Genomic DNA, 13227 nt, shown 5'->3' with positions numbered 1-13227 from the left:
TGGTTCAATGACCCCATTCACATTGGTCAAGTGTTTTCACTCTGCTACCATCACTTATATCTACAATATCAAACATATTATATATATATATATATATATATATATATATATATATATATATATATATATATATATATATATATATATATATATATAAAGAGAGAGAAAGATAGTGAAACATAATACTCTGCTTTGCCTTCGGGTGGAGGGGAGGGGGAGACAATTTGTATACCTTTAGGTAGTGCCACCTCAAATGTTAACTTTTGTATACCTTTAGGTAGTGCCACCTCAAACGATAACTTTTGTATACCTTCAGGTAGTGCCACCTCAAATGTTAACTTTTGTATACCTTTAGGTAGTGCCACCTCAAACGATAACTTTTGTATACCTTTAGGTAGTGCCACCTCAAATGTTAACTTTTGTATACCATCAGGTAGTGCCACCTCAAATGTTAACTTTTGTATACCTTCAGGTAGTGACACCCCGAGGGCCAGTCCAGGCTAAAGGGTTGCTCCTGGCCTGTATACGAGACAACAACCCCTGCATCTTCCTAGAGCCCAAGATCTTGTACAGGTCGGCAGTGGAGGAGGTGCCTGTGGGAGACTACATGTTGCCCCTGTCTAAGGCGGAGGTTGTGTTGGAGGGTAAGTGACTAGTTACCCCTGGGTTGGAGGGTAAGTGACTAGTTAGCTCTTGTGTTGTGTAGGAAGGTAAGTGACTAGTTACCTCATGGGTTGTGTTAGAAGGTAAGTGACTAGTTACCTCTTGTGTTGGAGGGTAAGTGACTAGTTACCTCTTGTGTTGGAGGGTAAGTGACTAGTTACTTCTTATGGAGGGTAAGTGACTAGTTACCTCTTGGGTTGGAGGGTAAGTGACTAGTTACCTCTTGTGTTGGAGGGTAAGTGACTAGTTACCTCTTATGGAGGGTAAGTGACTAGTTACCTCTTGTGTTGGAAGGTAAGTGACTAGTTACCTCTTGTGTTGGAGGGTAAGTGACTAGTTACCTCTAAGGTTGTGTTGGAAGGTAAGTGACTAGTTACCTCTTGTGTTGAAAGGTAAGTGACTAGTTACCTCTTGTGTTGGAGGGTAAGTGACTAGTTACCTCATGGGTTGTGTTGGAAGGTAAGTGACTAGTTACCTCTAGGGTTGTGTTGGAAGGTAAGTGACTAGTTACCCCTGGGTAGGAGGGTAAGTGACTAGTTACCTCTAGGGTTGTGTTGGAAGGTAAGTGACTAGTTACCTCTAGGGTTGTGTTGGAGGGTAAGTGACTAGTTACCTCTAGGGTTGGAAGGTAAGTGACTAGTTACCTCTTGTGTTGGAGGGTAAGTGACTAGTTACCTCTAGGGTTGTGTTGGAGGGTAAGTGACTAGTTACCTCACGGGTTGGAGGGTAAGTGACTAGTTACCTCATGGGTTGTGTTGGAAGGTAAGTGACTAGTTACCTCATGGGTTGGAGGGTAAGTGACTAGTTACCTCATGGGTTGGAGGGTAAGTGACTAGTTACCTCTAGTGTTGGAGGGTAAGTGACTAGTTACCCCTGGGTTGGAGGGTAAGTGACTAGTTACCTCACGGGTTGGAGGGTAAGTGACTAGTTACCTCATGGGTTGTGTTGGAAGGTAAGTGACTAGTTACCTCATGGGTTGGAGGGTAAGTGACTAGTTACCTCTAAGGTTGTGTTGGAAGATAAGTGACTAGTTACCTCTAGGGTTGTGTTGGAAGGTAAGTGACTAGTTACCTCTAAGGTTGTGTTGGAAGGTAAGTGACTAGTTACCTCTTGTGTTGGAAGGTAAGTGACTAGTTACCTCATGGGTTGTGTTGGAAGGTAAGTGACTAGTTACCTCTTGTGTTGGAAGGTAAGTGACTAGTTACCTCTTGTGTTGGAAGGTAAGTGACTAGTTACCTCTAGGGTTGTGTTGGAAGGTAATTGACTAGTTACCTCATGGGTTGTGTTGGAAGGTAAGTGACTAGTTACCTCTTGTGTTGGAAGGTAATTGACTAGTTACCTCTAGGATTGTGTTGGAGGGTAAGTGACTAGTTACCTCTTGTGTTGGAAGGTAATTGACTAGTTACCTCTAGGGTTGTGTTGGAGGGTAAGTGACTAGTTACCTCATGGGTTGTGTTGGAAGGTAAGTGACTAGTTACCTCTTGTGTTGGCGGGTAAGTGACTAGTTACCTCATGGGTTGTGTTTGAAGGTCAGCGACTAGTTAGCTCTTGGTTACTAGCGTGGGGTAACTTTATCAGGTGACTAACGTGTGGTGGCTTGGTCAAACTGTTGGTTACTAGCGTGTGGTGACTTGATCAAACTGTTGGTTACTAGCGTGGGGTGACTTGATCAAACTGTTGGTTACTAGCGTGGGGTGACTTGATCAAACTGTTGGTTACTAGCGTGTGGTGACTTGATCAAACTGTTGGTTACTAGCGTGGGGTGACTTGATCAAACTGTTGGTTACTAGCGTGTGGTGACTTGATCAAACTGTTGGTTACTAGCGTGTGGTGACTTGATCAAACTGTTGGTTACTAGCGTGTGGTGACTTGATCAAACTGTTGGTTACTAGCGTGTGGTGACTTGATCAAACTGTTGGTTACTAGCGTGTGGTGACTTGATCAAACTGTTGGTTACTAGCGTGGGGTGACTTGATCAAACTGTTGGTTACTAGCGTGGGGTGACTTGATCAAACTGTTGGTTACTAGCGTTGGGTGACTTGATCAAACTGTTGGTTACTAGCGTGGTGACTTGATCAAACTGTTGGTTACTAGCCTAAACTGTGTTGTTCGAGTCCGATAAATCTTGCTCTAGTAATGCCTGTATGAAAGGGAGGTAATTTATTGCCTGATGGGGGACGTCAGAAGTATGCGGACTAGTCGCCATTTTCCAGACAGGGGCTTTTGACCGGATTTAGTTTGACAAGGTCTTCAAAGGATGGGGAAGTACTAGCGATCAGTTATATACAGGCAAAAGTAGTCCATCGACTAGCTGCAGGCAAAAGTAGTCCATCAAGTAGGTACAGGCAAAAGTAGTCCATCAACTAGCTACAGGCAAAAGTAGTCCATCAACTAACTACAGGCAACTAAAGTTCATTTTGTTTAGAATTGTTGTACAGCAGAACTCTGGTATAAATAAGATTGTTGAGTGATCCTTTTGGAGCATGTCCAGACCAGCCGTTAAACCTTGGTCTACTTGTCTGCTTCACCCCCCCCCCCCCCCGTCTGCAGCTTTCTGCTTCAGGAATTGTCTCAGGAGAGGCATTTATTTCAACTGTACCAGCACTCACCCACACATCCATACAGTACTCACCCCCACATACAGTACTCACACACATACATACAGTACCCACAAACACATACAGTACTCACCCCCAAATACTGTTCTCACCCCCACATCCACTACTCACACACACATACCAGACGCACACACACCCATACAGTACTCACACACCCCCATACAGTACTCACACACCCCCATACAGTACTCACCCCCACATACAGTACTCACACACACACACCCATACAGTACTCACCCCCACATACAGTACTCACACACACACACCCATACAGCACTCCCACACACCCATTCAGTACTTTCTCACACACACACACACATACTGATACTCACTCCCCCCATCACTCCACTACTTACCCCTACACCCAGACCATTGTGCTCCGTGTAGAAAATAGATTTGGAGCCAAATTCGTCATCTACCTTAGCACAGAATTGACTCCAACCTCAACCTACCCCATAGGCCCTAGTTCCCACAAGTTCCCAAATGACAGGAGCACCCACACCCACAAGTTCCCAAATGACAGGAGCACCCACACCCACAAGTTCCCAAATGACAGGAGCACCCACAAGTTCCCAAATGACAGGAGCACCCACAAGTTCCCAAATGACAGGAGCACCGCAAGTTCCCAAATGTCAGGAGCACCCACAAGTTCCCAAATGACAGGAGCACCCACAAGTTCCCAAATGACAGGGGCACCCACAAGTTCCCAAATAACAGTAACACCCACGTTGTAAACTAACCCCTGCCTATGATTGATCTCAATATTAGTTCGCCTATGGCAAGACAGCTGTTGAATCAATAAGACACAGGACGTTGATGTGTTCGTCATCACGCATCTATCCAGAGTCACACCGACCTAATTCATGGCCAACACTGGCCGCTTATGGCCACTGATGGACGGTTAGACCAGCTGTGTGGTGTGTGACGTACCTAGTTGATGGACGGTTAGACCTGCTGTGGTGTGACGTACCTAGTTGATGGACGGTTAGACCTGCTGTGTGGTGTGTGGCGTACCTAGTTGATGGACGGTTAGACCTGTGTGGTGTGGCGTACCTAGTTGATGGACGGTTAGACCTGCTGTGGTGTGACGTACCTAGTTGATGGACGGTTAGACCTGCTGTGTGATGTGACGTACCTAGTTGATGGACGGTTAGACCTGCTGTGGTGTGACGTACCTAGTTGATGGACGGTTAGACCTGCTGTGTGGTGTGACGTACCTAGTTGATGGACGGTTAGACCTGCTGTGTGGTGTGACGTACCTAGTTGATGGACGGTTAGACCTGTTGTGTGGTGTGTGACGTACCTAGTTGATGGACGGTTAGACCTGCTGTGTGGTGTGTGACGTACCTAGTTGATGGACGGTTAGACCTGCTGTGTGGTGTGACGTACCTAGTTGATGGACGGTTAGATCTGTATGTTGTAACGTACCTAAAGCCTCTCAAAAAATGTCAATAATAAAAACGGCCATAAAATAGACAGTATGACGTCACGAACCGTGTAAGTACCAATACTGTGTGTTTATGACATCTATTGACGTCACGCAGGCCAATCGAGCATAATATTGTACAGTAGGTTAGGTCAAACAGTTGTACAGTAGGCTGGTCAGACAGTTGTACAGTAGGCTGGTTAGACAGTTGTAGGCTGGTCAGACAGTTGTACAGTAGGCTGGTCAGACAGTTGTACAGTAGGTTGGTCAGACAGTTGTACAGTAGGTTGGTCAGACAGTTGTACAGTAGGCTGGTCAGACAGTTGTACAGTAGGCTGGTCAGACAGTTGTACAGTAGGCTGGTCAGACAGTTGTACAGTAGGCTGGTCAGACAGTTGTACAGTAGGCTGGTCAGACAGTTGTACAGTAGGCTGGTCAGACAGTTGTACAGTAGGCTGGTCAGACAGTTGTACAGTAGGCTGGTCAGACAGTTGTACAGTAGGCTGGTCAGACAGTTGTACAGTAGGTTGGTCAGACAGTTGTACAGTAGGCTGGTCAGACAGTTGTACAGTAGGCTGGTCAGACAGTTGTTGTCACTTTGTACTATAAACTGTCGCAGAGACAGGGTAGTTTCAGATTGGCTAGTGTCAGTGACAGATGGGCTAGTGTCAGTGACAGATGGGCCAGTGTCAGTGACAAATGGGCTAGTGTCAGTGACAGATTGGCTAGTGTCAGTGACAGATTGGCTAGTGTCAGTGAGTGCCATTCGGGCCAGTTTTGAGCTGGGTGTGGAGATTTTGTTGATCCAACCCCGACATGACCTAGATCTAGCACCCAACAGTTCCTGATTTTGTTGATCCAACCCCGACATGACCTAGATCTAGCACCCAACAGTTCCTGATTTTGTTGATCCAACCCCGACATGACCTAGATCCAACCCCGACATGACCTAGATCTAGCTCCCAACAGTTCCTGATTTTGTTGATCCAACCCCGACATGACCTAGATCTAGCTCCCAACAGTTCCTGATTTTGTTGATCCAACCCCGACATGACCTAGATCTAGCTCCCAACAGTTCCTGATTTTGTTGATCCAACCCCGACATGACCTAGATCTAGCACCCAACAGTTCCTGATTTTGTTGATCCAACCCCGACATGACCTAGATCTAGCACCCAACAGTTCCTGATTTTGTTTATCTCCAGGCACAGACGTGACCTTGATAGGGTGGGGCACCCAGGTGCACGTGCTAAAGGAGGTGGCGGGGCTGGCGCAGCAAAAACTCAACGTCTCGTGTGAGGTCATTGACCTACGCACGGTTCTACCCTGGGATAGAGATACTATAATGCAGGTGGGTAGTTCTAGAACATTTGGTATACAGGTGGGTAGAACTAGAACATTTGGTAGAACAGGTGGGTAGTTCTAGAACATTTGGTAGTACAGGTGGGTAGTTCTAGAACATATGGTAGTACATGTGGGTAGTTCTAGAACATTTGGTAGTACAGGTGGGTAGAACTAGAACATTTGGTAGTACAGGTGGGTAGTTCTAGAACATATGGTAGTACAGGTGGGTAGTTCTAGAACATATGGTAGTACAGGTGGGTAGTTCTAGAACATTTGGTAGAACAGGTGGGTAGTTCTAGAACGTTTGGTAGTACAGGTGGGTAGAACTAGAACATTTGGTAGTACAGGTGGGTAGAACTAGAACATATGGTAGTACAGGTGGGTAGTTCTAGAACATATGGTAGTACAGGTGGGTAGTTCTAGAACGTTTGGTAGTACAGGTGGGTAGAACTAGAACATTTGGTAGTACAGGTGGGTAGTTCTAGAACATTTGGTAGTACATGTGGGTAGTTCTAGAACATATGGTAGTACAGGTGGGTAGTTCTAGAACATTTGGTAGTACAGGTGGGTAGGTCTAGAACATTTGGTAGTACAGGTGGGTAGTTCTAGAACATTTGGTAGAACAGGTGGGTAGAACTAGAACATTTGGTAGTACAGGTGGGTAGAACTAGAACATTTGGTAGTTCATGTGGGTAGTTCTAGAACATTTGGTAGTACAGGTGGGTAGTTCTAGAACATTTGGTAGTACACGTGGGTAGTTCTAGAACATTTGGTAGTACAGGTGGGTAGTTCTAGAACATTTGGTAGTACAGGTGGGTAGTTCTAGAACATTTGGTCGTACTTGTGAGTAGTTCTAGAACATTTGGTCGTACAGGTGGGTAGTTCTAGAACATTTGGTAGAACAGGTGGGTAGAACTAGAACATTTGGTAGTACATGTGGGTAGTTCTAGAACATTTGGTAGTACAGGTGGGTAGAACTAGAACATTTGGTAGTACAGGTGGGTAGTTCTAGAACATTTGGTAGTACAGGTGGGTAGTTCTAGAACATTTGGTGGAACATAATGCAGGTGGGTAGTTCTAGAACATTTGGTAGTACTTGTGGGTAGTTCTAGAACATTTGGTAGAACAGGTGGGTAGTTCTAGAACATTTGGTAGTACTTGTGGGTAGTTCTAGAACATTTGGTAGAACAGGTGGGTAGTTCTAGAACATTTGGTAGAACAGGTGGGTAGTTCTAGAACATTTGGTAGTACATGTGGGTAGTTCTAGAACATTTGGTAGTACAGGTGGGTAGTTCTAGAACATTTGGTAGTACACGTGGGTAGTTCTAGAACATTTGGTAGAACAGGTGGGTAGAACTAGAACATTTGGTAGTACAGGTGGGTAGTTCTAGAACATCTGGTAGTACAGGTGGGTAGTTCTAGAACATTTGGTAGAACAGGTGGGTAGAACTAGAACATTTGGTAGTACAGGTGGGTAGTTCTAGAACATTTGGTAGCACAGGTGAGTAGTTCTAGAACATTTGGTAGTACAGGTGGGTAGTTCTAAAACATTTGGTAGTACAGGTGGGTAGTTCTAGAACATTTGGTAGTACAGGTGGGTAGTTCTAGAACATTTGGTAGTACATGTGGGTAGTTCTAGAACATTTGGTAGCACAGGTGGGTAGTTCTAGAACATTTGGTAGAACAGGTGGGTAGAACTAGAACATTTGGTAGTACATGTGGGTAGTTCTAGAACATTTGGTAGTACATGTGGGTAGTTCTAGAACATTTGGTAGTACAGGTGGGTAGTTCTAGAACATTTGGTAATACAGGTGGGTAGTTCTAGAACATTTGGTAGTACAGGTGGGTAGTTCTAAAACATTTGGTAGTACAGGTGGGTAGTTCTAGAACATTTGGTAATACAGGTGGGTAGTTCTAGAACATTTGGTAGCACATGTGGGTAGAACTAGAACATTTGGTGGTACAGGTGGGTAGAACTAGAACATTTGGTAGTACATGTGGGTAGTTCTAGAACATTTGGTAGAACATAATGCAGGTGGGTAGTTCTAGAACATTAGAGAAATGAAAGTATCATAAATTATCTGGTCACCTTCTTATAATATCAGTATAACATCAGACAAATATGTGACGTATAATATCAGAAAAATCTATTTAAAGTATAACATCAGAACAATTTATGTAAAGAATAGCATCAGACAAATCTATGTAAAGTATAACATCAGACAAATATGTAACGTATAATATCAGAAAAATCTATTTAAAGTATAACATCAGAACAATTTATGTAAAGAATAGCATCAGACAAATCTATGTAAAGTATAACATCAGACAAATCTATGTAAAGTATAACATCAGAAAAATCTATTTAAAGTATAACATCAGAACAATTTATGTAAAGTATAACATCAGACAAATCTATGTAAAGAATAACATCAGACAAATCTATGTAAAGTATAACATCAGACAAATCTATGTAAAGTATAAGATCAGAAAAATCTATTTAAAGTATATCATCAGAACAATTTATGTAAAGTATAACATCAGACAAATCTATGTAAAGTATAACATCAGAGAAATCTATGTAAATTATATCATCAGAACAATTTATGTAAAGTATAACATCAGACAAATCTATGTAAAGTATAACATCAGAACAATTTATGTAAAGTATAACATCAGAACAATTTATGTAAAGTATAACATCAGAACATTCTATGTAAAGTATAACATCAGACAAATCTATGTAAAGTATAACATCAGACAAATCTATGTAAAGTATAACATCAGACAAATCTATGTAAAGTATAACATCAGAACAATCTATGTAAAGTATAACATCAGAACAATGTATGTAAAGTATAACATCTGACAAATTTATGTAAAGTATAACATCAGACAAATCTATGTAAAGTATAACATCAGACAAATCTATGTAAAGTATAACATCAGAACAATCTATGTAAAGTATAACATCAGACAAATTTATGTAAAGTATAACATCAGACAAATCTATGTAAAGTATAACATCAGACAAATCTATGTAAAGTATAACATCAGACAAATCTATGTAAAGTATAACATCAGACAAATCTATGTAAAGTATAACATCAGACAAATCTATGTAAAGTATAACATCAGACAAATCTATGTAAAGTATAACATCAGACAAATCTATGTAAAGTATAACATCAGAACAATCTATGTAAAGTATAACATCAGACAAATCTATGTAAAGTATAACATCAGACAAATCTATGTAAAGTATAACATCAGACAAATCTATGTAAAGTATAACATCAGACAAATCTATGTAAAGTATAACATCAGAACAATCTATGTAAAGTATAACATCAGACAAATCTATGTAAAGTATAACATCAGACAAATCTATGTAAAGTATAACATCAGACAAATCTATGTAAAGTATAACATCAGACAAATCTATGTAAAGTATAACATCAGAACAATCTATGTAAAGTATAACATCAGACAAATCTATGTAAAGTATAACATCAGACAAATCTATGTAAAGTATAACATCAGACAAATCTATGTAAAGTATAACATCAGACAAATCTATGTAAAGTATAACATCAGACAAATCTATGTAAAGTATAACATCAGAACAATTTATGTAAAGAATAGCATCAGACAAATCTATGTAAAGTATATCATCAGAACAATTTATGTAAAGTATAACATCAGACAAATCTATGTAAAGTATATCATCAGAACAATTTATGTAAAGTATAACATCAGAACAATCTATGTAAAGTATAACATCAGAACAGTTTATGTAAAGTATAACATAAGAGAAATCTTTGTAAAGTATAACATCAGACAAATCTATGTAAAGTATAACATCAGACAAATCTATGTAAAGTATAACATCAGAACAGTTTATGTAAAGTATAACATAAGAGAAATCTTTGTAAAGTATAACATCAAACAAATCCCCATCATGTTTGCTTGTTGTTTCAGTCTGTGAAGAAAACAGGGCGTGTCCTAATTTCCCATGAGGCGCCCATTACTATGGGGTTTGGTGCTGAGCTAGCAGCCTCTATTCAGGTCAGTCCAATTGATGGCTCCTTCAGATGGTACTGTGTTGTGTTTCTTGGTGTCCCTTGTGCGCTAGTCAGTCGTGTAGAATGGTGAGACATACATGTCACCCGTAGAATGGTGAGACATACGTGTCACCCGTAGAATGGTGAGACCTGTTGATTAGTGAGACCGACATGTGACCTGTAAATTTGAGAGACCTACGTGTGACCTGTTGAATGGTGTAGATTGGTGAGACCTACATATGGCCGTAGATTGATGTGACCTGTAGAATGACGAAACCTACATGTGACATGTAGATTGATGAGACCTAAATTACCTACATGAGATTTGTTATCTACTTTCTCCCCACTCCCCAACTCGGCCAGATAACTTATCTGATAACTAGCGGTCACCATCGACATCACGTGATACAAAGCTTTGATCAGCCAGGGACCGTGGGTCTAGATGGGACCATTGGCAGGGAACATGGGTGTCTATATGGGACCATTGACAGGGAACATGGGTGTCTATATGGGACCATTGACAGGGAACATGGGTGTCTACATGGGACCATTGGCAGGGAACATGGGTGCCTAAATTGGGCCATTAACAGGGAACACGGGTGTCTATATGGGACCATTGACAGGGAACATGGGTGTCTACATGGGACCATTGGCAGGGAACATGGGTGCCTAAATTGGGCCATTAACAGGGAACACGGGTGTCTATATGGGACCATTGACAGGGAACATTGTTGTTTTGTCTGACTTTGAACTGTGACAGGGAACATTGTTGTGTTGTCTGACTTTGAACTGTGACAGGGAACATTGTTGAGCTGTCTGACTTTGAACTGTGACAGGGAACTGTGACAGGGACCATTGTTGAGCTGAGTGTAACACGTATCTCCCCACAGCAAGAATGTTTCCTCCACCTGGAGGCGCCCATTGAGCGGGTGTGTGGCTACGACACGCCCTTCCCCCACGTGTACGAGGTGTTCTACATGCCGGACAAGTGGAGGTGTATAGAGGCCATCAAAAAACTTGTTAGTTTCTGATTCATGCACAGACTTGGTTGGTTGGGACAGTGGATCCGCTGATGGCTGGTTCACCTGGTAGTGATGTATAAACCAGTGGTTTTATCGTGTGGATGTCTTGTAAAATTGATGTGTGATTATAATTAATGTCAACTTGATATTTTGTTTGTAAATAGAAACCCAGTTGCGAGATTCAATATGAGAGCATGAGGTAAAGGAGATATTTGGCTGTACACGAGGAGGTACTGGGTGGTTGATGACCTACTTGTTAGGTGGTCAGCTGTTGACCTACTTGTTAGGTGGTCAGCTGGCAGCTAGATATGGCTGCAGTGGCTGTAGGTCAAGCCTGGTCACTCCAAGCTGTGTGGGTCAGCTGCTCTTGGTGCGATGTAATGTTCTATACCAGATTTTATGTATTTCTTTTGTTGCTGTATCTCCGTCTTGATGGGTAGTGTCGCCTCTACCCCAGCTGGGGTAGTGTCGCCACTACCCCATCTAGGGTAGTGTCGCCTCTACCCCATCTAGGGTAGTGTCGCCTCTACCCCATCTAGGGTAGTGTCGCCTCTACCCCATCTAGGGTAGTGTCGACTCTACCCCATCTAGGGTAGTGTCGCCTCTACCCCATATAGGGTAGTGTTGCCTCTACCCCATCTAGGGTAGTGTCGCCTCTATCCTAGCTAGGGTAGTGTCGCTAACTGAAGGTATTGTGTTATTGTTATTATTCCTGTAAACCAAACCTTACATAAACAAAGCTAAGAACTATTGTACTTGGTGTGGTATCGCCTCCCACTAAGTCTATTGGACAACTCATGATGTTCAACATCCTTGACCAGAGTGGCACTAGAATGACCATAAGAGTTGTGACCTAGATAGATGCTCCCCCTGATAGCAGCTGTGATGAAAGCTTGTCCACATCCAACAGGGTCACTTGTTTTATGTTCAACATTGAGAACTCATTCTCGCTTATCCAGAAATATTTTCAAACTTGCAACACTAAATATGGAGGTTTTATTCTCGCTTATTCAGAAATATTTACAAACCTAAAACATTAAACATGTACATAGTCATTTGGTGTTCATTGTTCATCATTCAATCGTCTGTCACTAGCCATTCACAAGCCATTCACTCACCATTCAGTCATCCATCATTCAGCCTCCTTGGTGGGTTTGGGGAGGGGGGGGGAGCGGTGGGTGGTGAATATGGCAGGTTATAACAACTGTGGCTAAAACCAGGTGAGTATGTACTCATGTCAAGCCAGGACCTGGTTGATTTGTGTACTCACGTTGTCAAGTCAGGACCTAGACAGCAGACAAAACCATCAGTTTAATGACCTAAACCTGGTTGATTTGTGTTGATTGAGAACACAATCTGAATCGTTCCCTGTTGTGTCATGGACTACATGTGTATAACTTAGTACACGTTGACACTACATTACAGATGGCTGGGTCTCCGATGACAACACAAGGATATCTAAGTTTACAGTGGAAGAAATTAGCCTTACCTAAATAAACTGTTTTGAGTGGCGCAGGGAGAGAAGTCGCGAGACAACTAATCTTAGAGAGAACTTGTTCACTGACTAGAGACGATCACAACGGGCAGAATATTCCCAAGGGGAGGGGAAAAAACATGGTGCATTAGGATCAGTAACATTACTAACATTACTGTTAAGATCTTAGCAAAAATAGCTTCGAATTTAAATTAAATGCTCAAATGATGGCATTAGACACGTGCGTCAACTAGCCCCTATGTAATTTTGTGATGGTGATTAGTCTTTGATTGCTACAGGGTTTATTGGGTGAGCATTAGACACGTGCGTCAACTGTGTAATTTTGTGATGGTATCATGGTGATTAGTCTGATTGCTACAGGGTTTATTGGGTGAGCATTAGACACGTGCGTCAACTAGCCCCTGTGTAATTTTGTGATGGTGATTAGTCTGGTTGCTACAGGGTTTATTGGGTGAGCATTAGACACGTGCGTCAACTAGCCCCTGTGTAATTTTCTGATGGTGATTAGTCTTTGATTGCTACAGGGTTTATTGGGTGAGCATTAGACACGTGCGTCAACTAGCCCCTGTGTAATTTTGTGATGGTGATTAGTCTTT

At 42.2% G+C, this 13227-nt stretch overlaps 1 protein-coding gene across 1 annotated transcript in view; it reads left to right on the top strand.

Moving 5' to 3' along the window:
* LOC131948691 (2-oxoisovalerate dehydrogenase subunit beta, mitochondrial) overlaps nucleotides 1-12191 on the top strand; it is a 43344-nt gene extending 31153 nt beyond the window's left edge. The window contains exons 6-9 of the mRNA XM_059310348.1: nucleotides 473-644; nucleotides 5912-6057; nucleotides 10032-10118; nucleotides 11005-12191. Of these exons, the coding sequence (XP_059166331.1) occupies nucleotides 473-644; nucleotides 5912-6057; nucleotides 10032-10118; nucleotides 11005-11145 (546 nt within the window). The 3' untranslated portion in view covers nucleotides 11146-12191. The remainder of the gene's footprint in view (nucleotides 1-472; nucleotides 645-5911; nucleotides 6058-10031; nucleotides 10119-11004) is intronic.
* The last annotated feature ends 1036 nt before the right edge of the window (nucleotides 12192-13227 follow it).

Source organism: Physella acuta, unplaced genomic scaffold, assembly GCF_028476545.2.
Source record: "Physella acuta isolate Inbredline_101_S28 unplaced genomic scaffold, ASM2847654v3 ptg000658l, whole genome shotgun sequence".
NCBI classification, from domain to species: Eukaryota; Metazoa; Mollusca; class Gastropoda; family Physidae; genus Physella; species Physella acuta.
The sequence above is the reverse complement of the archived record's forward strand: the minus strand, read 5'-3'. Positions and strand labels throughout refer to the sequence as shown.